This window comes from Brugia malayi (genome assembly GCF_000002995.4).
Source record: "Brugia malayi strain FR3 genome assembly, contig: Bm_v4_ChrX_scaffold_001, whole genome shotgun sequence".
Classification (NCBI taxonomy): Eukaryota; Metazoa; Nematoda; class Chromadorea; order Rhabditida; family Onchocercidae; genus Brugia; species Brugia malayi.
The window spans coordinates 19,327,617-19,354,870 of record NW_025062479.1 but is presented as its reverse complement, the minus strand read 5'-3'; the positions used below and the strand labels follow the sequence as shown (position 1 = coordinate 19,354,870).

The 27,254-nt window shown below is 34.2% G+C and overlaps 4 protein-coding genes and 1 non-coding gene across 5 annotated transcripts; 3 read left to right on the top strand and 2 right to left on the bottom strand.

Annotated features, from left to right (window-relative positions):
* The first annotated feature begins 2,644 nt into the window (after positions 1-2,644).
* Positions 2,645-2,716, top strand: Bm14611. The gene has a single exon. It is a non-coding gene; the product is annotated as a tRNA-Thr (tRNA).
* A 1,306-nt stretch (positions 2,717-4,022) lies between these two features.
* Bm544 (Uncharacterized protein) lies at positions 4,023-5,449 on the bottom strand (the record flags this gene model as incomplete). Its single annotated transcript, XM_043075417.1, has 2 exons — positions 4,023-4,160; positions 5,435-5,449. The coding sequence occupies 2 exons, from the start codon at positions 5,447-5,449 to the stop codon at positions 4,023-4,025; spliced, it is 153 nt and encodes a 50-aa protein (XP_042931351.1).
* Positions 5,450-5,513: 64 nt separating this feature from the next.
* Bm10302 (Uncharacterized protein) lies at positions 5,514-6,494 on the top strand (the record flags this gene model as incomplete). Its single annotated transcript, XM_043075416.1, has 5 exons — positions 5,514-5,654; positions 5,911-6,095; positions 6,215-6,226; positions 6,277-6,307; positions 6,489-6,494. 5 exons carry the CDS (start codon positions 5,514-5,516, stop codon positions 6,492-6,494), a joined length of 375 nt encoding a protein of 124 aa, XP_042931350.1.
* Positions 6,495-12,982: 6,488 nt separating this feature from the next.
* On the top strand, positions 12,983-14,572 carry Bm18041 (Uncharacterized protein; the record flags this gene model as incomplete). Its single annotated transcript, XM_043075415.1, has 2 exons — positions 12,983-13,090; positions 14,312-14,572. 2 exons carry the CDS (start codon positions 12,983-12,985, stop codon positions 14,570-14,572), a joined length of 369 nt encoding a protein of 122 aa, XP_042931349.1.
* Positions 14,573-16,112: 1,540 nt separating this feature from the next.
* Positions 16,113-22,978, bottom strand: Bm3266 (Uncharacterized protein; the record flags this gene model as incomplete). Its single annotated transcript, XM_043075414.1, has 14 exons — positions 16,113-16,271; positions 16,410-16,648; positions 16,725-17,004; positions 17,221-17,314; positions 17,491-17,711; positions 18,074-18,583; positions 18,912-19,307; positions 19,734-19,907; positions 20,085-20,234; positions 20,695-20,776; positions 20,943-21,064; positions 21,179-21,413; positions 21,639-21,868; positions 22,955-22,978. 14 exons carry the CDS (start codon positions 22,976-22,978, stop codon positions 16,113-16,115), a joined length of 2,916 nt encoding a protein of 971 aa, XP_042931348.1.
* Positions 22,979-27,254: the final 4,276 nt, after the last annotated feature.

The window sequence follows — 27,254 nt, the reverse complement described above, 5'->3', positions numbered from 1 at the left end:
TTTCAGACATATTTCATTTCGGGCATCAAATAATTCTTGTCCTAAGATAGGTTTGATTCAAGTAATTTGTACAGCCGTATAATTGTTGCTTTACAGAGAAGGCGACGCCTGATCAATGTTTATTTTATTGAGATAAAGATTATCGTTGATCATAGCTATTGAGCAATATTAGAAAGCTTGAGAAAGTAGCTGCAGGAAGGCAATGAATGCCAGCAGATTGCTATCCCGAAAACCTGACCTCAATAAAGGAAAGGTAAGCATCAGCTCATAACAAGGTGATTTACCCGCAAAGGAGGTCAGCTAAACAAAGAACTGTTAACCTTGTCAAATTCAAATATAATTTACTGTTAGTAAAGAACCGATAAACAACAAAAGGGATCAATTAAATAAGAGCTGATAATAGTAGACAATCTAATTAGTAACAAATTCCAACAGTAGTTAACAAACAATTAAATAAGTCCAGTTACATGAAAGGTGAACATCAGATAAATAATTCCTTACGTGGCATTGGAATATTTGAATAAAGAATATTCAAACAAGAAAATCTTTTTCTATGGATTTAATACAATTTCATTTCTACATATTACAATTCGGTTTTTCCCACAAGAAGTTTTTAGTGGCTCATGGCCAGAGGTAGCTTGCATTACTTATTTTTGGCCTTCTTTTCGAAAGAACTAAGTACGAAGAAACGTGGCGAGCAGTTAAATGGAGGGGAGTGCAGTGTCTTCATTTGCCTTTGTTTGCAACCACCATAGTAGAGAATTCGCAGTATTAGCTTCCTGAGTTGTCATTTTAACAAAAATGAGCAAATACAAAGTACCTGAGTTCATAGTTTGAGCTCAATAGTTTGACCTCAAACAAAAGAATTTGAGACATTTGCGAACTTCGATAGACAATTGCATTCATAACCTCATGTGATAGTTTACGGGACACAATATTATTAAATATTAGAAATAATTTCCATACATTCAATGAAAAGATTTTTTATTGGAAAGTCAAAAGAAAAATTCCCTGTTCATCTATTTTGTACCTAACATTATTGAGATTGCCTTTCCAGAATAGTTCGACAAGTAATAAGATTGTTATTGTATTGTTCGAGTTCCAATAACAAGAAAAAGATCGGATCGATCAAAAATGTGCAACTTCTTGTTTTTCACTTCTATAGTGAGATAAAACCGAGGGTAAAAGTTAGTCGAAAAACTTGAAAATTGGACATAATTTATAATCGAGAATTTTAATTTTTTAATGGATTCAAATACTCTAGAAATATTCCTTCTGCTTTTCTATTCCGTGTTGAACAAGATACCAAGCTAATATTGTTCTCAATAAGAATGTTTTCTGTGGGTTACCACTTAGTATGCAGAAAGAGGTGGTGCAAATATTTTATGATAAGGGATAGTAACAGTGGTCGAACAGTCGCGAAACTGGAAACAGTCTCGCGAATCTCCAAACAACTTACAAAATATGTTAAATAAAATTGTATTAATTCATAATATTAAAATTTGTCTTAGTTAAAGAAATACAAAACTCTTTCAAATTGCATCTCATGTAACATTCATTATTCCAGCACTCATCACCCTATTCAGCTAAGCTTATCTGATTGTCTAGAATTTTTCAGCTGTTAATTTCAGCCACTGACTCAGTTCGTGACTCCTCTGGATCTACCGGTAGCTCTTTATTCATGCATAATCATGCGCTTGCCCTAAGTCAATGCGCACAAAAAGAGTTTTTTAAACTCTTTTTATGACTCAGTTTTTATACCAGCAAATTATAGTTTGGCTGCTCTCTCACTCTCTCCCTCTTCTGTCTCTATCTTTCATTTAATTCAGTTCATTTCAATCCTTTAAGTTCTTAATCAATTTATTCATATTCTTCGTCCTATATTCGCAGTCAAATATGCGAATTTATAAGCATATTCGCGGTAAAAATTTGTATCATGGTTGCTAGCGAATAAAATCGTTACAACAGACCTTCCACTCAGTACATTCGTCTACACCAACTGCAATACAAACAAAGAAGGCTCTTGTGCATACGAAAGTCCATTTCGACTCTAGGCTACAATAGTTCTAGATTTCACGACACGAGCATCTGGCACACTCGTCGCAAAAAATTGAAAAAGATACTAAACTACATTTCTTTCAAGCTGCTCGAGTCTCAGAAGTTGCTTCATACCGACCTCATTCATATTTGTTTATATTTCAGCACTTCGTCTTTTCTTCTTTTCTGTCAGTTTCTGCTAGCCAGTCTTTCCATAACATATTATTTGCAACGTACTGAAATTGTGATTCTTTGCCTGGCGATTGCTCATAGTTTTCTCTACCTTCTCAAAAGCATTTTAATCACAGAAAGAAAAGACGAGTCAGTAATTTATTCAACAAAAACGATTGAGTTTTGTCTTGTTATGTAAATAGGAAACTGAAGTTGGAATTGGATGAAATTCAAACAAAAATGTTAGCAATGGAATGAGTGGATGGTATGTAGAATATATGAAGAAAAGTCATCTAACAAATGCAAAAAATGGATCATTTGGGATTTAGATATGTTTTAAATTCTTTATTCCAAATATTATGTCAACAATTGCTGGACCTTTCATTACATTCGATGGTAAATTTCCTCTACACATCCGCAAAACAGCAAAGGCTGAGCCTCATTAGTTCAGTGGCAGAGCGTCTGTCTCGTAAACAGAAGGTCGCTGGTTCGATTCCAGCATGAGGCAATGCACTACTGTTTGCAAAAATAAACCATAGGAGTATGATGACAGATCGGCGATGTAGCTACGTGACAACTAATGTCTGCTAATGGCCATCAACAACAGGTTGTTTGGAATTACGTGGACAATATTTCACTCACATCAAATCAATGGGATTTCTTTTACAACAGTACAAGTATATACAAGCATTTCACTCTCCCACTACATTCCCAATATTGCGATTATCTGTGCATCATCCTTACAGCATTTTAAAATAATATTTTGAACGTAGACACTCCATCCGAAATTTGAAAAAAGTCTAATCAACGGTGAAAGCAACTGAAACATTTTATATAAGACAACGTCTTTTTTCGCTGACTTTTCGTTAAATAAAAGGAACCATTTTGATAGTAAAGTCAGCCATGAACTCAAGGTGTATGGATTTACTGATCCAATTCATGATTTCTCTGGATCTGTTGATTCGATATGTGATTTATAAAAGATAAATTTTGATCAGTTTCAACAGCACATTAAATAATAGTTGTTAGTGATTTATCATACCAGTTCGTTTTTCCAATCAAATTACATTCCAAAACTACATGGTGGGGATAACTGAGAGTACTGAAAGAATTTCAATAAGTATTAAATGTTTGGAAATGAATAAGAAATGAAATGCATCGTTATGTTGCAAGGATATGAAATGTTATTAATTAATAGAAATACGCTATAATCTAAAAGCACTAATTTTCGGAGAAAAAAATGAGGCATAGTGACTCCCATCAGGCATAGTGACAAAAAATATTTGCCACTAAATTTAAAAATGCCAGCAGGCGGACAATATTCTAATCCTTCCTCACAAATCTCTTAGCACCTTTATTTTATATTCTTTATTCTCAGAAGTCCGATTTGGGACGTTTATGATGGATACAGATACTGCGGAATAAGGTGCCGAGCACTCTCTTCTTTCATCATTTCTTAAGAAACTGATTTCTGCTTCCACTTGGATAATCTTGTGATATAGCAAGTTCGAGCATTTCAATAAAACCAGATTTCTACGAAGGAGGAAAAAAGATATAATTTCTCAAATTAGTCGAAATTTCGACAACTATGAAACGTCCGGAGCAAAGCTCGATACGATATTACCCTGTAGAAATAATGTGTAAATGAAAATTTTCAATTCGAACTAGCCTAAGGAGAAGCTTCTGTTGATGTTTGGTTCCTTCAGGAGAAATCCTGTCCTTCAGCTGGTCAGTTTTTAATCAGAACTCCCACTATTCAACTGAAATCTCCCATACTGCTACATATTAGTCGCTCGCACCTATTTCTAGATAGTTTAATTTTTCCTTTCATCGTGTGTGGATTTCCACGACTTTGCATCTGAATAAAATAACCAGTCGTTTGTTTCTTGTTGGATTCGACAGTCTTTTACTGGCTCGCCCTTCACTAATCGAAAAGTTTCATGTTGCACACTCTGAAAAGAATAAAAATGTGATACTTCATTTCTTTACTCCTAAAATTTGTGATCTTTCTTCCCATTCACATCTATTCTTATACGGCATAATTTCGACTGGAATAAAAGATTCCATTAATAATTCATTACAGAGCTTTTCTTATTTCGTAAGATACAGAAAAATACTTAGCAATTTTAATAATGGTTATACGACAGAATGTTCGATGTTGCAAAGTACTTGTCCTGAATTGGACTGACTGTTCGCAGAAATACAGGGTCATTCAGGTTAAAAACGACTAACGGTGATAATATCAAACTTTCTGTCTTAAATGCTAGGAAGAAATATCAATAGATAAGTCTGCTCACAAACATATGAGCTCTTACGACAAATGCTTTATAACTACTTTTAATTGAAATGCACTGTCTTCGTCAAAAAAAAAAAAAAAAAAATCATTATCATATCACTTGAACAATATAAAAATTTTCGAAGTGTTTTCATTTGCAGGCTGGGGAAGTTTGTTTACATTTCCTACGTACCAAGAATTCGTTTGCCAAATTACAACTTATTTTTACAGGCACTCCATGCATACATCGAACGGTTTAGCATACGAGACAGATCTTTCGAAACAGTATGTTTGGGATATCTCTAAAGCTGATAATCCGATGTTTACATGTTCGTTTCAAACTTAGTTATTAGCTCTGAAGACTCTGCTGTGGTCTTAGCTTTGTCTTTTTGAAAAGTACAACCATAACGAGGGCAAAACCACATTTGTGTTTTTTTGTACTCGTTATTATTCTGTGTTATGAAGTTTTTAAGTGTATGATAGAAATATGACAAACTGTAAAAGGCAGCCTGGAATGAGAGTAACATGCCTTATTCCCTTTGCTCAACTGCCATTATTTGGCTTGCTTCTGACATGTGTGATAGTTGAAACCAGTATAAGACTTAAATTTTGATCCGTAGTTTTATGGAATGATATTACAGAGTACACTCAAGTTTTAAGCTGGTTGAAGTACATGGACGCCATGATTTCAAACTACTAATAATGCTATTTTCATACCATAACCTTGAAACAATTGTTGAGATGACTTTTAAAATCAATTAGATTTGCACTTCCCAACTTTTGAACTATTCTACCGTGGAATTTTGGAAAGTAAAGAAAAGTAATCATGAGTCCACGTTATGTCGTCCCTCGGACATCAAGTAACGGCTTTCCTAGCAGTTGAACATCAGTGTCACTAAAATGTGAAGCATCTTGGTACACAACCTGGTTTCGCTGATTCACAAAACAAACCTTAGTGTTCCTCATTATTTAAAGCTGAACAGAATCCACTTTCATTTGATGTGATATATCTTTGTGAGCTCAATCTGGGATGGCAAGTGCAAAGGAAGCTTCTCGACTGCGCTTTTGTCTCTCCCCACATCAGCACTTTCCGAAAAAACACCTACCGCCTGGCACCCAACTCATCAAGCCATTCCAAATTGATGGTAAACATCTACCTACTATCGATCGAGTAGGGCCACTGCAGAACTAATCGATCAGCTGATGCTCAGTTCCACCTCCACTCTCTCTCAATTTCTCATATCGTCCTCTCCTGCTTTCTTTTATTTTCACATAACGCATTCTCTATTTGTACGGCGTCTATCTCCTCATCTTCTCATTTTATTCTTTTGAACAAGACACATTTCGAAAGTCGACGAATCCGATACGTAGTGGGTGGTCTTCCAGAGGGGTCTACTCCTAGCTGTATATAAGCACGATGTGGGCAGTTCAGCGCTATTGCCGCTCGTGAATGTTGGATGCATTTGGGTGGTCCAGATGTTAGGGATGGGGAGGTGTGCTGTGCCGTGACCAAGATGGGACGGATGTGTGGAGTGTTGGGTATGTTGAGCAGAGGAAGGACAGATGGGTCGAGGATTCGCTCGGTGGAGGTTGCTGCTGTGAGTCGACCAAGGTGAGTGTTTTACGACTTGAACTAAGATAGTGAGGTGCGATGATGGCCACAGGTAGATTAAATGGTATATTCTTAGTATGCCTATCATTTTTGTTCTGGGAAATGGTTTTGTTTTTCAGGTACGTTAAGGAGTGAATGGTAGGACGTCAGTTAGCGCGTACATAGTTCACAGAAATTGCAGAAACACTGGGATCGGTGTTAAGGGCTCTAAGGTTCACAATTTTGAAATTCGTTATAGCAGTGAAACCATATTTCATCCCGTAATTCGTGATAATGGAGGCTAGTAAAATTCTGGGCTTGATTCGTTCGGGTTGTTATAAAAGTTACGTAGGAAAGCTGGATATTACGCATATCCCAACTGACAGTGTTCACCAATGAATTGGAGATTTTCAGGATTGAAGAGATTGAGTAATCCTCAGATAGGGTTGAAGACGATCCCTGAGTTATTACGTAGCGTCACCGTGGAGCAGTGAGACACAGGAACACCCGAGAGATCTGTTACGTTACGAAGTTTGGGTTCAGACCGAATAGAACAGCAGGGGTATCCCGTTTTGAAAAGCTTCCGAAGAAAACTGACCTAATTTCAAAGAATTTCAAAGCTTGGAAAAATGCTGCATTTGTTTAGAGGGGAAAGTTTGTAGAATTCAAGATAACTTCAATAGTGAGTGTAGTAATTAGTCATACCCAGTCCAATATGTTTTTCGTTGTTATGGCCGTTTTTGGTTTAAAAATTTATTGGTAATTGGATTACTAGTTCTGTAAATGTGGATTTATGGTGAATTTGAGGATTAAATCAGAAGCAGCATTTGTAATTTGTATATGGTCGTTCATTAGAGGCATTTATTATGCACATAGTTTGTGTATAGAAAGTAATGTTGTTAGACATTGTAAGTAATAGAAGTAATTGATGAATTGGCAATTGTTTCTTAAACCCCTTCCATAACATATAGTAGTACAATAAAGTGGTAGTTATGCTTTTAAGTAGTAAATATATTGTTCTTGAACAAAAATAGTGAACGAAGAAAAGGATCTCATGTGAACATGAAGTGATGGTAGTCACAAAAGGATAGAAAAAAATGCGTAATCTTGGAAGTGGATGTGATAATGAATATTGGTGGAATATATTTTGGATGGGATACGACGAAGTGCTGACTTTATTAAGAAATAGTGAAATGAAATCGTTTCGATGAGGGTCTCAAACTTTGTTATCTGTAAGATCTTAAGGTGCATCTGTAATTTCAATGTTAGAGGCCTAAAAAAAATAATCAGGCGGGTGCTTGTGAACAGTGCATGTCCTTTCCTGACTGCAGAAGTATTTGCATTCTATATGGCTAGACATTCATGAATTATTCATTTAGTAGACAAATGTGTTGCAAAATTTATGAAATTTTGGAAGCCCTGTCTGATGTTAAATTAATGTGGATCAAATTGTACGTTAATATCGTTTATACCGAGTGGACAGGCAGTAATTGTTTTGAGACGAAAAAGTAGTTCGTATTGTGTGAGCCGAAGATGTGTGTCTATCTGCTGCTTGTTCTGACCAAATTATAGGTTTTTCTGACCAAAAAATTGTAGGAGAAATAAATTTCGTAGGTAAATGTGTAAACAGTCAGGTGGACTCCATTTATAGGAATGATTTAGTTGACGCGGATTATTTGAACACCGCATGGTTCTGATTGCGGATATAAATTGCTTAAGAGTAGGGTGAGGGTTATTAACTACCCGGGTCCTGATTTGAAGTAGTTGAATTTTGCATTTAGGACTTCTGACGGTCAGGCAGGGTGTCTCTTCAATCCGCTTGGTCCTGATGTTGTTGTGGCAGTAAAGCTCAAGCTGTGAGAATTTGGTAGGAACGGGAATGTACTCGAGATCTGAAGTCCCGCTGAAGAAATCACATTCAACTCATTTGTGTAATGATTTGTAAACACTTTACATTAACATTTTTTCTTCGTTTTTTTAACATGATTTTGAGTAGATCAAGTGTGCTACAGTCACATCTACGTTAACAGGGACACCCTGTGAAATTGTGGTTGTATTTTTGGTTTTTGTTCGAGGGGTTGCTTTATACAAAAAGTTTTTTGTAATAAATTTGGTATTGTAGTTTCGAATTTTTGCAGTTTGAAATTAAAATTCCGATGCAGACAAAGAAAAAATTTGCTGGCAAAATGAGTGGTAGCCAGAATAGTTTTTGCTGAAGTATGTTTTAGTGAACAGAGGAAGACATATTTATTGCAGTATCCTTGTTGGCTGGTTTGATAGGATCTTTCAATTTCGATTTTGTGTCGATAACTTTGGATTTGAGCAGTTCCCAAACGTTTGGACATCGTAATTAATAGTGCTGTTTGGAGATTATTAGGTATATTTGCAGCTGGTCAACTGTTATAGAGGCTTCTGTGCAACTGCTGGGGAATTTTAGATTGGTGGTGGACTGTTTTTCTTATAGTTTACATTACTAGGTCCTAGTTCATCTAGTATTATAATAGATGAAGAAATAACTAGTTGGTAGTGCTGTGACATATACGCGATTTACAAGGGTCCACATATAAAAATTATGCGAATTGAAAGAACTTCCACTGGTTAAGGAACTATATTAGTGTTTTGATACGTTTGAATTCATTGTACAGCGGTGTGGTATTGCTTTCAAGAACGTCGTCATGAAATGAATAGTTCGAAATAGGTGTGAGATATTTTAGGACTTGATTTTCGTAAGTTCTAGCAGGTAACTTTTTATTTTTAAGTTTTGATGTAGTTAGTATCGTACTTCATAAAACGCTCTAGGACGTTACAGTGTGTTTTGTGATGCATTTGTTAGGTAGTTGTAAGTTTACAAATTTCAGTAGAAATATTTTCAAGAATTTATTTTTAGGTAGTCGATGGATAAGTGCTTTGTTTTGATGACATTCCAGGATGTACATATCATTTAGGTAGTAGATCTAGGTACCGCACCGTTATTTCGAGGACTAGGAGTGGTAGCCGAGACCGTTTTAATCTCTTTCAAAGTAACGCTAAAAATTACTGTTGCCTTCTCTCTCTTTATTCTTTACTTTCTCCAAAAAAATCACGAGTGTTCGCTGTTGATAGACTTTAATAAATTTAGTTTGGTGGGTTTCTGTCATTCAATCAGCATCGCAGTGAACAAAATGTTAGCTTGACTTATTTCTTCTTTCTTTTCCTGTGGCTTCGTTCTGATGACCAGCATTTTAGTATGTCGTTGTTCCATTTCAGATAAACGACTCCAGTTGGTGTCTTGAAAGGTTGTCGTTGGTTTGTGAAATATATTTAGGAAAACTTACCTTAATTATTGTAATCCGCACATAGCATTGAAGGTAGTAGGCGTCAGATACGCTATTATTTATAAGACAGCAGTGAAATTATCGTAAGTTTACTTTTATAGAACGTATTATATATTTAGTGGGAAATTCAGTCTGTTTTGGAAGGGAGGGGAATTGTATATGGTTATGATCAGTGGAGTCGAAAATAATGTTATTTATCACGTATTTATAATAATTGGGTGTGTCTACGATAAGACCATATGAGCTAAGAATTGGAAGTGTTTACAATAGGATTATATATTTAAAGGGTTAAACATGCATATGACACGTATGTGAGGAATTGGAGGTGTTTACAGTAAGGTCATATAAGGAATTTAAAGGAAGAGATTGTGATGAAAACTAATTTCACAGTAAACATAAAAATCACAAGTAATAGGCCTTAAAGAGCTATATTTATGGAGAGATGATTTATGATTTCATAAGACTGTTTACAATTTAAAAATGATTTATTAGTTTTCCTTTATGTTAACCTTATTTTGGTTAGAGTTTTCGCGAAATTATAATTCGCTACAGTTGGAACACTGTAAATATAGTATGTTCATCTTAAATTAGTTTTTGTAGCTTCTGTTTCAAAAACAGTCGGACATGATGGGAGGTCGTGTTTGTCAACGAAAAGTAAGACAGCCGGTCGAAATGTGATAAATTGTGCAGGCATTTAGGTAGTTCAGTAATTCATTCAATAATTAGTTTTTCTGTATGCATTAGTTAGATAATTTGTAGTTGTTTGTAGGCTAGTGTAAGTCAACTCTAGGACTGCTGGAGTCATGGAAGCACTAATCTTCCATGACAGCTGCTCTCTAATTGGCGTGTGGCGTGCGTCAATTTAAAATAGGTAGGCTGTAAGATTTTTTTGGACGGGTTCCCACTTAAGTGTACTTGACATAGATTTTAAAATGTTGTTTAGGGTGAGTCGTTGTGCCTAGGACGATTGAATGCCTGTACTTCTCGTCCTGTTTATTAGGGTCGGCCAGGTTGTACTTGCTTGACTGACATTCGTGCCACTTCCATCATATCCTTTTATTTTGGAAAAAGTGTCAAAAAATAAGTACAAGAAGCTGTTTTCGTTTTGCATTTGAATCTGGATGTTTGTGACTCTTTAGACAGAATTACGTTGATGTACCTAAGGAGGAGGCTAGTGAGCTAGAGTTAATGTAATTCAATCCTGGTCTAATGTGTAAGTGATGGGTAATGAAACGGATTAGATTCTTGAAATTTCCTGAAAAATATATTTGTGATGGAGTGAAACAGGATAGTAAATGGTAAATTTAATGGTTAATTGAATTGCGTCAAAAAATTGCATTTGTTGTCGTGTTTAGCATGGAGCAAGTTTTCCATTGATTTCCCACTCTGGGTCTTTTCTACCTGGAAGTTTCGGTATTTTCGGAGCAGTGCTACTGGCACTTGTTTCAGGTCAGGTTTCAACTGGAACTCCAGTAGGAGAGCTAATCATTGCTCTACATGTATCATATATAAGTGTTTACGCATTTATTTTGCTGTAAAAGTCATACCCATAAAATTAAAGAATGGACGCGACCTTGAGGCTCTTAGAGCTCGTTTTTACAAACAGTACGATAGATGCCATTTGAAAAGTTAAATCCTACACTCGTAATAAAGTTAATGATGATTTTATCTATCATCGCACTATCATTTTTCGAATGAACTATTTTAAGTGCGACGGTCACAATAAAGTGAAGTGGTGGTTTTATTTATTGCCACACCATCGTTTTTGACTAAGCTTTTTATTTTTATTTTGGGAAGTTAAATGCGACAATCGCAAATAAAGTTAAGTGATGGTTTTATCATCGCACCATCATTTTCGAATAACCTTATTTTTATTTTGAAAATACGACAATCGCTATAAATTCAGATGGTGGTTTTATTTTTTGTCGCACCATCATTTTCGAATAAGCTTTTTATTTTATTTTGGGAAGTTAAATGCGACAATCGCAAATAAAGTTAAGTGATGGTTTTATCGTCGCACCATCATTTTCGAATAACCTTATTTTTATTTTGAAAGTGCGACAATCGCTATAAAGTCAGATGGTGGTTTTATTTTTTGTCGCACCATCATTTTCGAATAAGCTTATTTTTATTTTGAAAATACGACAGTCGCTATAAAGTCAGATGGTGGTTTTATTTTTTGTCGCACCATCATTTTCGAATAAGCTTTTTATTTTATTTTGGGGAGTTAAATGCGACAATCGCAAATAAAGTTAAGTGATGGTTTTATCATCGCACCGTTATTTTCGAATAACCTTATTTTTATTTTGAAAATACGACAATCGCTATAAATTCAGATGGTGGTTTTATTTTTTGTCGCACCATCATTTTCGAATAAGCTTTTTATTTTATTTTGGGAAGTTAAATGCGACAATCGCAAATAAAGTTAAGTGATGGTTTTATCGTCGCACCATCATTTTCGAATAACCTTATTTTTATTTTGAAAGTGCGACAATCGCTATAAAGTCAGATGGTGGTTTTATTTTTTGTCGCACCATCATTTTCGAATAAGCTTATTTTTATTTTGAAAATACGACAGTCGCTATAAAGTCAGATGGTGGTTTTATTTTTTGTCGCACCATCATTTTCGAATAAGCTTTTTATTTTATTTTGGGGAGTTAAATGCGACAATCGCAAATAAAGTTAAGTGATGGTTTTATCATCGCACCGTTATTTTCGAATAACCTTATTTTTATTTTGAAAATACGACAATCGCTATAAATTCAGATGGTGGTTTTATTTTTTGTCGCACCATCATTTTCGAATAAGCTTTTTATTTTATTTTGGGAAGTTAAATGCGACAATCGCAAATAAAGTGATGGTTTTATCGTCGCACCATCATTTTCGAATAACCTTATTTTTATTTTGAAAATACGACAGTCGCTATAAAGTCAGATGGTGGTTTTATTTTTTGTCGCACCATCATTTTCGAATAAGCTTTTTATTTTATTTTGGGGAGTTAAGTGCGACAATCGCAAATAAAGTTAAGTGATGGTTTTATCATCGCATCGTTATTTTCGAATAACCTTATTTTTATTTTGAAAATACGACAGTCGCTATAAAGTCAGATGGTGGTTTTATTTTTTGTCGCACCATCATTTTCGAATAACCTTGTTTTTATTTTGAAAGTGCGACAGTCGCTATAAAGTCGAGTGGTGATTTTATCACCGCACTACTGTTTTTCAAATATCTTTTTTTGTGATGTCGAAACAATTTCCATGATAACTTAAAATACTTTTCAATCATAATACAGAATTTTCGATGATTTTTATAATACACATTTTGAAGCTTTTTGGAATCAATTTCACATTTTTCGATGATTTTGAATAAATTTTTTTTTTCTCTGTGTTATTTCACATAAACACTCCGGATTATGAGTGCCATCACAATTTCGAGATGAGTCGGAGCTGAAACCCGGGATTTATGGTTCGGTTCCCCCATCAATGTGAAATGGTGTGTTTGGGTTTCTGAAACCAGAGTTTTGTGAAGTAATAACTGCGGGTTGGGGTACAGTCAATTGGGACTTTATGCAGAGGTTAGATAAAATAAGGACGTATGCTTGCTGGACGTAAGACGTGTTGTAATATTCGAGTTGCGGGTGTTGTCCCGAGTGTCGTTTCGTTCTGCTCTAATATCGACATTTCTGTCCGTGGTGGAACTGGTGTATGTGAAAGCATTCTCAAAGGAAATGGTGTTGGTTGCATGAACTGGATGTCGAACTTTCTCACTCAAGACTAGGCTTCATAATCAAGAACTCAATCGCTTCCAAACTTGGTAGCTTATGTTTATCGAGATGGTCAAAATGATCGTGCGATCTCCCTTCTACTATCCTTATGTGCATGCTTCAAGCTAGTTCCGTAAAAAAAATCCTGCACTGGTCTCTGCCGTCCCATCTAAAGGTTTCCTATAGACAGTACGATAGAGTCATCTTAGTGACTTCAAAACTAAAAAGAAATGAACTCTGAAGCCTATAAAGAAGTTTTGGTAATGGTTTGTGGGAAGCTGAAGCGACAGTACTCAATGTCGAAAAATTGTAGATCTTTGTTAGAGATGCTTAGAATTCATCTAGGAGTGAAGAGAAAGAAATAACTTGATGAGAAAGTCAAGTAAAGGATTTAAATGAGTGGAATGAAATGAGCGCAAGAGAGCAAACGAATTATAGTTTAAATTCTTGTATATTATGCATTGTTTTACAACAAGCGTATGATTAAATGAGTAAAGACCTACCTGTCGAATGATCTTTACTCTTTACTTAGTTAAGTTTAACATAAGACTGAATGTTAGGTTAGGAAACCTCTACAATGTTTCGATATTGCATGCAGATTTGGGTTAAAATAAAAGAACACAGACTCTTTATTAAAAACTGTGACATTAAAGACAATGCAGATAAGCTCAGCTATAAATGGAAGATGGGTGGGTGCTAGGTATGGAACAGTTTCATATCTGTCCAAGGAATATTAAATTAAGACATCCTTTAAATTTAATACAACTTTCCACATATTATTATCAGTTTTTGGAAACCTTTACGTCAGAACTCTCACAAGTACGAACAAACACCATCTTTCAGCAGAAGGACAGCTTAAAAACGATCTGAATGCAATCTCAATCGAAATGCTGATACATCATCGACTACAGCTTATGCGTTAGAGACATATTGCAGTACAGAATGTCAAAGACTACCGTACGATGTACGATGAAAACTCAACTACTTTTAGATCAGATCTAAAGAGGCGACATACCAAAGGAAATGCTCAAAACCAATAATCTTGAAATTTTTACAATAGAAGACAACTTCCAAGTCAATATTCTTCAAATTATACTTGCAGATCATTCCATGGTTTTCTACCCTGCAACAATCTGACAAACTATCAAAAATAATTACAGATCCAGGAACCGCTATCGAAGAAGAGAATTACTCATGCAAATTCATTGTTTTGCAAGAAAAGCAGCTTTTTGTCCTGCAAGTCAACGAAGACTTCGGGATATCAGCAACAAGTGCGAGGTCAATTTAGCACAAAAGCTAATCGTGCATGTACATATCGACGACTACAGAGGATTCTACAGATGAAGCAATCTATGGTATGGATAGATCATTGGCTCAGGTTCACAGCACTCCTTTCAGCTCAAATGACACTCTTCTCGTAGATAAGTCCTTCATTCTTAACCGTTAGTTTGAACACTTCAGTTTCTCTTCGTACAGTCAAAGAATCACCAATTTGGTGGGAGCACGCAACCTTGTTTCATATCGTTAGTTGTCGAGAAAGGTTTCAAGAGTGAATTGCCATACTTGACTTAACCAAGCCATTCTTTGTGTAACAGGGCAATCATTTTGAGGAACATAAGCAATAGCCTTTTCTGCTTTAGTAAGGTCAACAAGGGTCATGTAGAGTCACTGCAATTCTCTAAGAATGAATATTATGTTTGCAGTGCTTCTGTTAGTTTGAAACGCATATTGGCTCTTAGGTAGAAGTTCATCTACAATAATGGGTATTAGTTCATTTAAAAGCATTCTCGCAAGAATTTTACCAGCTGTAGAGAGTAAAGTATTTGAGTTTGAGCAATCAGTTTTTCTCTTTTCTTCCTAATGACTATGTCTCAGAGATCCGGTGGAAATTCATTGTCTTTCTAGAAATTCATGTGCAGTTCACAATAAGCTCGTTTTAAATTCTATGCCTCTAGATTTCGGATGGAATTATTCTTCTAGGATGGCTGTCTGGAAGCTAACGAGCTCATTTTGTCCATGGACACACTTTATCTGACTTTTCATTTAAGACTTGTCCGAATTGAGAGTCTCTATTATCTAGCATAGCTCATAATCCCATAAAAAACACGACTCTCCAGCTGATCTCAACAAACTGATTCTCCATGACAATGCTGCCGAGAAGCTTTCAGTCTATACTGACTGTAACACTTATTCAGCTAGCTTCCTGATCACAGAGGAAATGTTATGCCTGGGATTTCTGTTTGAATTGCTGTTATAAGTTTTAAATTAATGCAAAATTTTAGTGCAATACAATAAAAATGCATGGTAATTATACATAATGTTATAGTGAGCATTAATAATATCATAACAACATCTGCAAACAAATGATTACTCCAACGGTCCAATATGCTAATACACCATGTCGTAAAAACAGTAGAGATGAAATCGTTAATTGTTTGTTGGTTCTATTTTCGGGGTTCTTTATTTGCTAATGATTTCATAAATTTTTGACTTAAAAACATCTTAAAACAGTTTGGAAAGGATTGATTTCTGGAAAAATTTTTCTATATTACTGACTGAATTTTCATTTCAGTTAGTAATATCTAAAATGAGCAAGGTGGTTAGTCCTAGTTTAGCGACTAATAAGATAGAGGCACTTGTGAAATTTGTTAAGCCAGAAGCTAGAGTAACAAAAATTAAGTGTCTCTCATTATGTTAAACAAGATGATCCGCTTCCATGTGCAAGTGAAGCTTTGAAGGAAATTCTTAAATCACAAAATCTATGACAATAATACATCATCTCGTTTAAAAACTGTTGATAATTTCTCCAGATTAAAATCCGAAATGCAAATAAAATTTGTAGTAAATGATAATTCACAATGTGATTAGAAAGATTTAAAAAAATCGAATTATGCTGAGAAAAACCGGATTTCACATACTCGTAAAAACACGACCACATCATCTATGAAGACCTTTTATATTTTATGAAATCATTTGTATTGCTGATGGTGCTACTGTAAAATCACTACCAATATAAACGGCGTGATCAAGTAATTGAATATGTGGATTAACTACATTTATAGGTAAACCTGATGTCGGCAAAGATACTTCAATACCTCTATTGAACTGTTGATTGGCTGCCTGAAATGATCCGAATTTCAGAACGAGCAATTGAAAAAAAAGATGAGTGCAAGAGTTATACAATAACGAGTTGTCAATCGATCTAGGTATAAATGTACTACTGTAAACTTTCTAGAATGGAATTGAAATGACACATACCCGTAAAATCATGTCTTTCGCTAAACTGGCTAAATTATCAAGTGCATCCTGCTGTAGGCCCAGTGTTTGATCTCGATCTATCAATTTCAGTACCGGTAACGATGCATTTGCAATGATTCGCTGACCCATTATTTGAAGCATTATATCGGCAACTGTTATCACTGTTATAGTACCAACTCGTACATTTGTTTTATCCAAGTAGATGTCAATAAATGTTACCGAATCTAATTGTATACTGCCTGAAAGTAAACCGAAATTTATTTTGAAGTTTCTGGAAATTAAGCAGTGAAAGGATTCATATGCATGCAACATTACCTCCACCACGTCGACTAATCGTGATTGAAGGTGCTCGTGCTGAATTTATGGAAAGGGCTAATGTCGTGTTCGGATATTTCTCCTTGATGGCTGGTATGATATCACCCAGACAAATGCCAAGATCGGCCAGATCACCCAGACTTCCCAGATTACTACCACTGGAATCGCTACCCGTAACTGCCTGACGCTTACTACGTTGCTGATGGTAAAGATAATAACGACGGCGAAGTTGACTTAAACGTAACAACCGTAATAATAATGCTTCGTTTTCGAACTCCTCCTAGAATATTTTCATATTATTAAAGCTGATACAAGTGTTACAGTTGATACAAATAATATAAGTTTAAAAATCCTTTTTTTTTTCTACTAATTATCCAAGCAAATGAATTTCTAGCTTCTAACAAATTATCTGATCACTTAAAATTTTAACTCGAATTTCGAGGCAAATAAATGATACCGTAACCTCTCATTCTTGAAAAATGAACAGGTAACTAACTCCTGAATAGTCGTTGCTGACATCACACGTCGTTGTTAATAGTGCTCCAATACCAGGTGTTTCTGGTCCTATCCGGAATGACAGAAAGTTGGCTCTAAAACTACCTTTATAATAAAGGAAAATTAAACAGAAAAAGTTAACAGTATAAAATTGCAATCCTCGCAGTTCTAATGTATCGGGAAGATCACGATGCTTTCTTTTCTTTGAAAAAGTGCTTCCTTTTTCATATTGTGCGATGTTCTCTCAAATAAAGAATGTTGCAAATATTACTTGTGCATCCAGTACAGAAGAGAATTGACTGTGAAATCACTAATCAGAATTTCAATCATTGGTGATCCTATTGGCGTAGGCCACTGCATTGGGAATGGACCAAATGGTGTGCCACCACGTCCATTAGGACTAAATTCCCCATTCAGGTCTAAGTTATAATCATAATATGTTGCATAAGACCGTAGTAACTGGGTCGTCAACACTAAATTTGCCACTTTCCTCTGCAAAAGGATTGAAAATATTAAGTTTTAAATTGCGGTAATCTTAAAATATAAATTTGAATAGTTTCTAATCTAAAGCTGATAATAACAAAAACTAAATCAGAGACAAGCAAATAAAAACTGTTTCCTTCCAATCACTCATTTCATCCTTACAAAACAAGAAAATTTATTGCAGATTGAAGAATCAAAGCATTTATGATAAATGTTATTAATTAATCAGATAAATGAGACAAATTATGGCTTATCACTTGCACTTTTAATTAATGATAAGTTTTTTGTTGTGCATTCTGTCTATCGCTCAAATTATCTGTTAGTGAAGTGAAATTGAAATAGTATAGGATATCAATACTTTAGTAAAATACCAGATTGAGTTGATGTTTGATAAGATTGCGAACAGCACCAAATGAATCTTTAGCAGAATCAGTTGGACATCCAGCACACGGGTCGCTACTTTTTCCTCTCCATTCACCAATTTTTCCAGCAGGTTGGTGTATCCCACCTGATCTGTAATCACTCGGAAGTCTATCATATCCTTTGGAAACCTGTACGGCAACCGGCACACCACGCACTGCCGATCTGTTAAAATTACTAGATAATATAGTGGTATATTGTCCAGAGGCTTTTGAACTGTGCTGCGGAAGTGTCGATGATTGGAGCAGTAATTTCTGAGCCGTATTTTGCTTATGCTTTTGCTGCTGTAATTGCTTAACATGCAGTTCTGTCGGTATTAAGTGCAGTACTACAGTTTGCTGTGATTGAACGGTTGGATGAACAGTTCTTGACCAATCGGTGATGTTATTTGACGACGAACTTTCAAATCCTACTGCTTCTCGTTTGTTCCTTGCAAAAGGATGCACACGAGTACTGAGAACCTGAAAAGCAATTCAGTGCACTTATATCGTTGAATCATTTTCAAAGACCTCACTTTATTTGTCGTTTTGTTTTTCTTTTTGTAACTCACTGAAAGCTTATTTTTAGCATAAATGAATGTACCAGCAACTGTATCATATTATCTTCTCTGAAAGTGATTGAAACGGCGAAAAGTCTGACGTTCACTTGCTAATAAAAATAAAGTAAGGTTAATAGATTAATAAACGACTTAAATCTGAAAAAGATGAGAGAGAAAAAAAAATAGACATCTGTGATGCATACTTGCTATCGAATCAAATATAATTAGTTCACCTAAATTAAATAACAAACCTTTTGAATTGGTTGACGGAAAGATTGTGCATTACTTCCTTGTACTAATCCATTGCCAGCGGAAAATTCTACATGGTTTTTATTTTTAACGCTGTTACCCCATTTAGCAGAAGTTTCACTATCAATTCGCTTTTCAGCACCGGTTCCAGATAATTGCATTCTTTTCCCTTTCGTTTCAACACTGTCTTCAAACTTCCGTTGCACTTGTTTCGCAATTGTGTGAGTTGGAGCAGATGCTGCAACCTTGGCAATACTGTTTTTGGAACCTCTAACTCCTTTAATACCATGACTGAACGGTGGCAATGGTGGATTTCTTGGTGGAAGGGCACCAGCACCGCTATTGCTTGGCGGTAATTTTGGTGTTGTTGAACGTGCTTGACACTGCTGTGAGAGACACTGAAGTATTGATGATGAAATGGTGATTTTTGTTTATATCTCTTTTCTTTTATAACAATTTTCATATTTTTGAGATTTATTTGAAATCTGTAAGCTTATAATTTCTGAAAAATGCTTGCAAACCGACTTATTATCTACCATGACATTAATTTATTTTAAAGAAGCTCGAATTCTTTCTGTTTTGCTATCCATCCAGTTGATCGTCAAGCATTGCCATTTGTTGACTTATTATTTCTGAATTTTCTTTTTACCTGTTAACTTATTACTTCCCTTCTATTAAAAATTTAACTTTTGATAATTTTCGAAACTTTCCGTTCCATTATTCCTAGGATTACACTATCAACTTTTCCTTTTTTTCCATATTCCAGAAATTTTAGGTGAAAACTTTACTTATTTCATTTCCCTACAAAATATTCAATCACTAACATGAGCTGGTACTGATCCTCCAAGAAAATTTGTGAATAAGGTTGCAAACTGTGTAAATGGAATCGATTGTGGTATGCGAGCTAACATAGGATTGATCCGTTCATTGATTACCTGTGGTAACATTCCACAAAAGCGATCTGGTACCATAGAACGTACTCGTTCAGAAATTTGCTGCTGAAAATCAGTTCATTTTTTTTTCACGAAACAGTAAATTTACTTCTTTTAGCTGCCTCACAAAAGTTAATTCTGATTAATTCAAAATAGCTAACTTAATTTCATTATTTGCAAAAAAAGAATTTTGTTTTTTGAAATGGAAATCGTATTGGATTTTCTTCCTTTTACAAGTCTTACCCGGAAAAACAAATTTGCCAGATTACCCAAAAGACCACCACATTGTATGCACACATCGGCAAATGGTATTTCCATATTACAACCACATAAGACCACTTGAGGTGCTCCAGACACTGAACGCTCCAGCTTCACTGTTATAGTGACTGATACCTAGAAGACTGATGATCAGTAAACAAATGAGTTGAGCAAACTAAACAGCATAAAATAGTAATTAACAAATTAAAATACGATAGCTACATATTGCTTCAACATAAAGGATATTTGAAATAAAAGATTCAGTAACTCGGAATTACAAATAAATGATATAATGTAATTAAGAAATTGATCAATCAGAAGAAACATTCGAAAAAACACCATAATATTGTGCACTTAATTTTTTGATGGTTGATAAGCACGAGAAAAGGAAAATTACGATATGAAATTGTAAACCAATGATGTAAGAAATTGGTTCAAAAGAACTTTCTAATCAAATACATTTTTACTAGAAGCTGGCTTAACAAGACATTATAAATATAATTATGTAATAACTGGTTTTGTATTGGAAATATGTCATTGTTTGAATCCGGATTATAAGTGCTTTTGTGTGAGTGTAATATGAAGCTGAACTAACGTGATAGAAGTTAGCATGAACGATACCAGAAAGCTGGATAGGAAGTATTATTCTGGCGATACCGTCTAAGTTACCTGTCACTCTGCAATGTTACCGTTACTTTTCTCACTCTTTAATTTTTTTTTTATCTATTTAAAAAAACTCTGGTTAGTAAAAGATTCTAGAAGTTAAACAGAAGAGTGACTAAATATGAAATGCCAAAGTACAAATCAAGTTTTCAAGTTTATGAAAAGTTTTGCATGCTTTACCCAATGTCGAAGTCTTCCAAATTAAGAACAATATGGTTTGGTGGTGCTGGAAAAATATTTATGCATTGAGGCGAGCGATAGTTGGAAACATGGATATTACATATCGTAGCTTCACCGAAGACCTGAAGTAATTTTGATAGAGTAAATTATCACAGTTGCACTATACATGAAGTTACTGTGATTAGTGGTATCCAAATTTTAACAAATATGAGGTAAGAAATGATTTTTGAAAGTACCTCTTTAATTTCTGTGCGTACATCAGGTATCTGAATATTTACGATTTCTCGATCAAGAATTTGGTTTAGTAATGTACTAGCATATTGGAAAGTACGCCGGTTGACACGGATTTTGATTCCTGGATTCCCACGATATCCACGAAGAAGAGCTGGATTAAAATCCGCTGACATAGCACCTACCTGACCTATCGCTCTCCTATCTTTACTGGGACGGCTATAGAAAACAGAGTCTATCCTGAAAACAATATAACTGCAAGTAATTAATTTTTAATTTGCAGAGGATAAATTGGTTAAATGTCTATCACGAAATATTAAAATATTGCAATAGCTTTATATAATTTTTCTGAGTAAACAGAGCTTAAAAATTAGTTCCATTTTTTAAAATCTTCTTTCTTTATTATGGAGACTTCCTGCGAAGTGCAAAACTGCAAGGTTTAAAAATCGAATAGTGATGGCTTACGCTGGCTTTCCAGGAGTAATCGGGGGTGCGCCAACGTTTTTTGCAAAACCGGCAGCTCTCGGTCGCTTTACTGTTCCACTAGCACGTTTTTGAACTTCTCTAGTGATAACATCACCATCTCTGAGTACATCTACATTGTTGAATAAAGGTTGTACTTCAAGTTCGCTATCATTTGCTCCACTCAACTCCCAAACAACAATTTCCAGTAATAGAAGGAAAGGAGCAAATAGCTGGAATTCAAATTTTTGTGAAAATCAAGTTTTTTAATTGGTATTTAGAAATTTATATGATGTGATCAGTTATTTGATGATATAATCCGTATCTACAATCCATCTAATACTCATTAAATCATTTCAGACTTTCTCAACTTTGTCGACTGGAATATGTCAGTGTAACACAAAGGAAATCATTTCATTTTTTGCTTTATCAGTTGGAAATATTTGTTGCAAAAGATCACGATATTAACGTTGGGCATCAATTACACTTATTTTTCATATTTATGGAAAATTAGTATTTGCTAAACTATTTTGTGCATTAAAATTAAAAATCTGGGTAGTAAATAGTTTTGTTTCATTTCGATTTTAAAGTGATTTTTTTTAAACAACAACAGTAACATCATTTTGCTTTTGGAACTTAGTTTACTCTTTAGTCGCAAGTGCTGTGGTACTAAACCTTTCAAAACAGAACTTTTTTTGTTCTAATAAATAATAGGATTTCTACCGTAATTATCATCAGTTAAGATGAAATAGAAGGTTGACTAACTGGTTGACTGTCTTCGATAAATAACAGACAGGAAAATGCCCATTCTTCTAATGTGCAACTCTAATAGATAAAAGTATTGTTTGCGATAATTAAGCATCATTATTTTTGGTGAACATTTTGCGCTTATAATTATTTCACACTCTCATGTATTTCCCATAAATTCTTGCCTTATCATTAAATTCTTTATGAGATTAAGTTTATGGAGATGAATGCAAATTTAAGAAAGGAAAGTTTTAGTTCACTAAGAAATTATCAGTTTGTAGTCAGACATAACGAACCATCAACAATTCGTATTGTGCAAAAGTTTTAGCATTTAGAGTAGTTTGCTGATTGTACAATTAATTTGTTTTTATTTCCCAAGAACAGGATCTGTTATTTAATTTTCTATTATTCATTGTGTGAAGAAAACATTTTTATCCTACTCTTCAGTTAACATTTGATAAGAATTTGGCGTCCTTAAATTTTTTTTTTTCAGATTTGGAAAGTAAACTAAAGCTATTTATTGGGATTTTTCATCTTATTTTTATTATCAAAAAACTCTTCAAGTGACCTACATATGTCCTGCTGTTTAAAAACATGTTGTGGAAAATCGAGCACGGGCTCTGAAATAGAATATAAATATTTACAGTACGAAAAAACATGGACAATTTGATTGCCATAACAGAAACAAACATCGCACTATATACTGTAATGAATATACATCGAAATAATTGAAGCAAGGAAAATTAGAATATTTGGGAAATTTTCAGTGAGTTTCTTTCACATATAATGAAATCACTGGGAAGGATATAAAATTCTTCTCAAAATGAAAGAAATGGAAAAAAAAAAAAACAATATACTCTCAAATGAAATTTAAAGCTAAACTGCTTTTGGCTCACAATAAGCTATTAAATTCACAGTGGTGTTGGGCAAGGCTTACTTTATTTTACTCTTATTTCAACAAATTAATTAGTAAGATTTGATAACCATAACATTAAATTGAAATGTTGCTGTGGTCTATTTTAGCTTTGTGTCAACCAAAAGTAGCATACAAAAATTGATTATCGGTTGAGCTTTAGACGACCAAGTACTACACGCCAGAAACGTAACATTTTCAATGTTCGTATAACAAATTTATTTCACTGAGTTGTAATGCAATTTTAAATGAAAGGAAGAAGTCAAATTTTCGTAATCGTTGGTTGCTCAGTATATTTCACCAGTCCTTAAATAATTCGAAATTTGATTGAATTTATACATATGTCGACTATGGGTAGCACATATGAGTTAAACTGTGCAACAGAAAGTTAGACATAAGCGAATGGGAGAACTAGGTTGACCATGAAGATAGTGAAGGAGAAAGTAATACAGGTTTAATCAATCAAACGTTTGTCCACTATTCAGCGATATTTGTGGAATATTCATTATATATAATTAGATGAAATTTTATGAGTGAATCACTGCTTTTATCATTGAACTAATCTGATGGAAATTTTCCTGAATAACACTTTATATTTCTCAGAATAACCATGCAAATTTTATTTTAATCTTGTTGAGCTTTATTTCTGACAGCTTACCTTCAACACAGTCATTCTCCTTTTTTAAATGCAGGTATGTAAAATATATTATAGTCAAAGGTGAAGGAGAAAAAACTGATTTTAAACGAATCCGCGATCGGAAAATTGTTCAAAAAATTTTGAAGACTTCATTCACTAAGCAAGATGAAAGAATAATCTCCTGAATCAAACGGTATAAGATAAAATTTTCTGGATGTAACAACCGCTCCTCATGGAAACAGTGATGCTTGAAGCTTGTTGTTGCACAAACAAACCACATTATAATATTTCTTTCTTGTCACAGTAAAGGGCGGGACAGAGAAGAGTGGACTGTAAAGTTGTCATTGCTCGCGGAAATCTTGTATTAGTGGAGACCGAATATAGTTGTGACAATATTGCTTTCCGGTTCGGTGTATAAGTTAAAAGATGGCTCGAAAAGTTATTTCTTACGTTGTTTCCTTCGCAATTATTTTAACTTGTAACAGATTTTTGTGCAAAATGAGATGATAAAGAAAGAGTGGATTAGTAAAATGTAATGAAAAAGTTATAAAAATATCATAGTTTCGATGAGAATACAAACTGTAAAAAGAAAGCATTCATGACGACAAATAAGAATAAGAATGCGGAACATTTGTAGAAAAGCAAAATCGTCGGATCATTGACGCAACGCGAATTACTTGGTGGTGATCGAGCAGTAGTGTGAAAATGATAGCTATTAATTTTTCTTACCTTTTGTGTTATTTTATTTCACTGACTTATAATATCATACATCATTAAGGTATTGAAATCTTTGAATGGGAAGAAAATTCCTGTCAGCTGCCAAAATTTAGATTCATTATTTGCGACGATAATTTTAGCCATTAGACCAGCGCTTACTATTAAAAGATAAATAATTAATAAAGCATGTTTGTCTCTGTCACTACTTTGACAAATTTATTTGAATTTTAAACAATTTCTAAAGCTTTTCCAACTTCAGCTCTATTTTCTTAAAGTCAGTATAGTCATCATGGATGTGTGGATTAAAATATCTCAGAAAAAAAAAAAAGAAATTGATGATAACTACTGGCAGAAAACTAAACAATGAACAAAGCGGTTTTGTTAGAAAAACTGGAAAAAATACTATTCATTTTCTAATGAGACAGAAAAGAGTCGATGGATGTCCACCGACGCTGCTCTCAATAACATGTTTAATACTTCTGAACACTTGTGTATTTTTCAGTATACATAAAGAATGCTTCAAAGGAATCATAAGGTAAAGTTAAGCACAACAGGATGACCATCCAATTACAGTCATGTTTGGATGGCATAACACGTCAAACCAGATTGGCTCATGTTAATTATGATTACAATTTATGAAGCTAATCAATGATGGTTGAATCAGATGTTATGTGAAGGTGATTTTATAAATTAAATATATTGAAGTTGCTTGAAAAAGAATCTGGAAAATTATTGTAATGGAAGTAAAAGAAGTAGGCAAAATTATCTAGCAGTGAGGGAAAGAAATTCTCTAATAATTAACGAGTAATTTACTGGAAAAATCCCCTAGTGTTCAAATTAATCATTTAGTAGTGCATTTTTGTTTAAAATTGAACGATAAGACATGATTTGAATGATTTGACAAGTTCTCTTCAAAATGAACATCTGTCAAATATGAATGGTTCCTTTGATATAAGAACAAGTAGTAAGAGTAAAGATTTACTGAAAGAAAAAAGAGATAAAAGTAACAGTGGTATTTCGACTGAGTGAGTTTAAAATAGTGGTAAAATAACCATTCGAAAAGCGATCAGAACGAGCGAATTACAAGACGAAAAGAACTTGAAACAGAGATATGGAGAGCAAAACATGGTGAAAAAACTTGTTTCACTCCGAAGGATATCAGTTATCCGTTGTGGAAGGCATGATCACTTCATTGTCGAAGCTTTTATCATATTTTCTTTACTTCTTCTAATTTTTAATTAATTTTCTCAGCAAGTAGCAATCCACTTATTTTGTCCATTTCTTTTGTTTCTACAGATTTTCCCTAAATAATCCGACCGGAATATCTGATGAATGAGAAAACACTATGCAAGAAGCATTCCAGAAATTGTGATTCACTTCTGAAAAACTTTCTATTTTTAATTCTGTTACTATAAATCAGTAAAGTGATTCAACATCAGTTCGAGAGAAATGAGCCTAATTTACACTTTAACATTAAGTTCTTCAAATTAAATTTTTTTTCTTCCCTAAAAAAACATTTCTAAATTTCATAAAACACCGCTTATACCTTTTAAATTTACACTCAAAGTGCTTATTCACCACTCTTAACCTTTGCTATTACATTGATCATGAATAATATAAAGCATAAATCAGCAACATCACAAAGTATGGCCTTTAACACCCATACCAGCAATTTCAATTCCGGTTTATTCAAATCCTATTGTGAATGGTTTCTATTAAAATCTCAGTTCTACAGAATCCCGTTTTCCCTAAATGCCCCAAATCCTTATCACATTTTCTGTAATTTTAAACTGTTTTGCCTATCATTCTGATCGTATTCTGATTTGTTCATTTATCATCGAATATTTCTCTTTTAACCGAAAATAGCTTTCGATATTATAAATCAGATAAAGCAAGTGCTATTCTTTTTTTCCTTCTCTCCTTCTGTCCTATCTGTCTTCAACTTTATACAATGACTATTTCACAAAAAACTCTCACAAAATCGTTTACAAATACTTATATTAACACAATCATAAAACCGAAAATACTAAAGTCGACTGCCCATCTGTTTCATAGAGCAAAAATCAGAAAATGACAGTTGACATCAGGGTCAGAAGGATGTATGAAAGCTTTATTGATTGTAAAGTGCATCTCAACCTAGCAGTGATATTCCTTGCATTATTATCAACATACACAGTTGCGCCGGAAGAGTGGATGTAATACTTGGCAGACAGCACACGCTCGTGGAACCTTCGGTTATTTACGGTAGGAAATTTTGTTCCTTTGGTAATTTCTACTAGGAAAACTCTTAATAATGAAGCATACTGTACCGAAAAGTTTTATTTAATGAGATGCTTGACTGAAAGAATTCAATATGTTGCTTCACAGCCACTGCTTTAATATAATCCCAGAACACGACTGTACTTCGTGATATTATAGTACCAAGGTTACTGAGGGACTCGGTAATATTAAAAGTACCAGGGTTATTGAGTGATTCTTTGTTTAGAATATAAGATAATAGTTAAAAGGACATGAAAAAACTCAAAAAACAGATCGAAAGCGCTTTTTTAAACAGCGAGTTCAATAATTTTGATATGTAAAACCTGGAAATAATGGTAAATTTAAA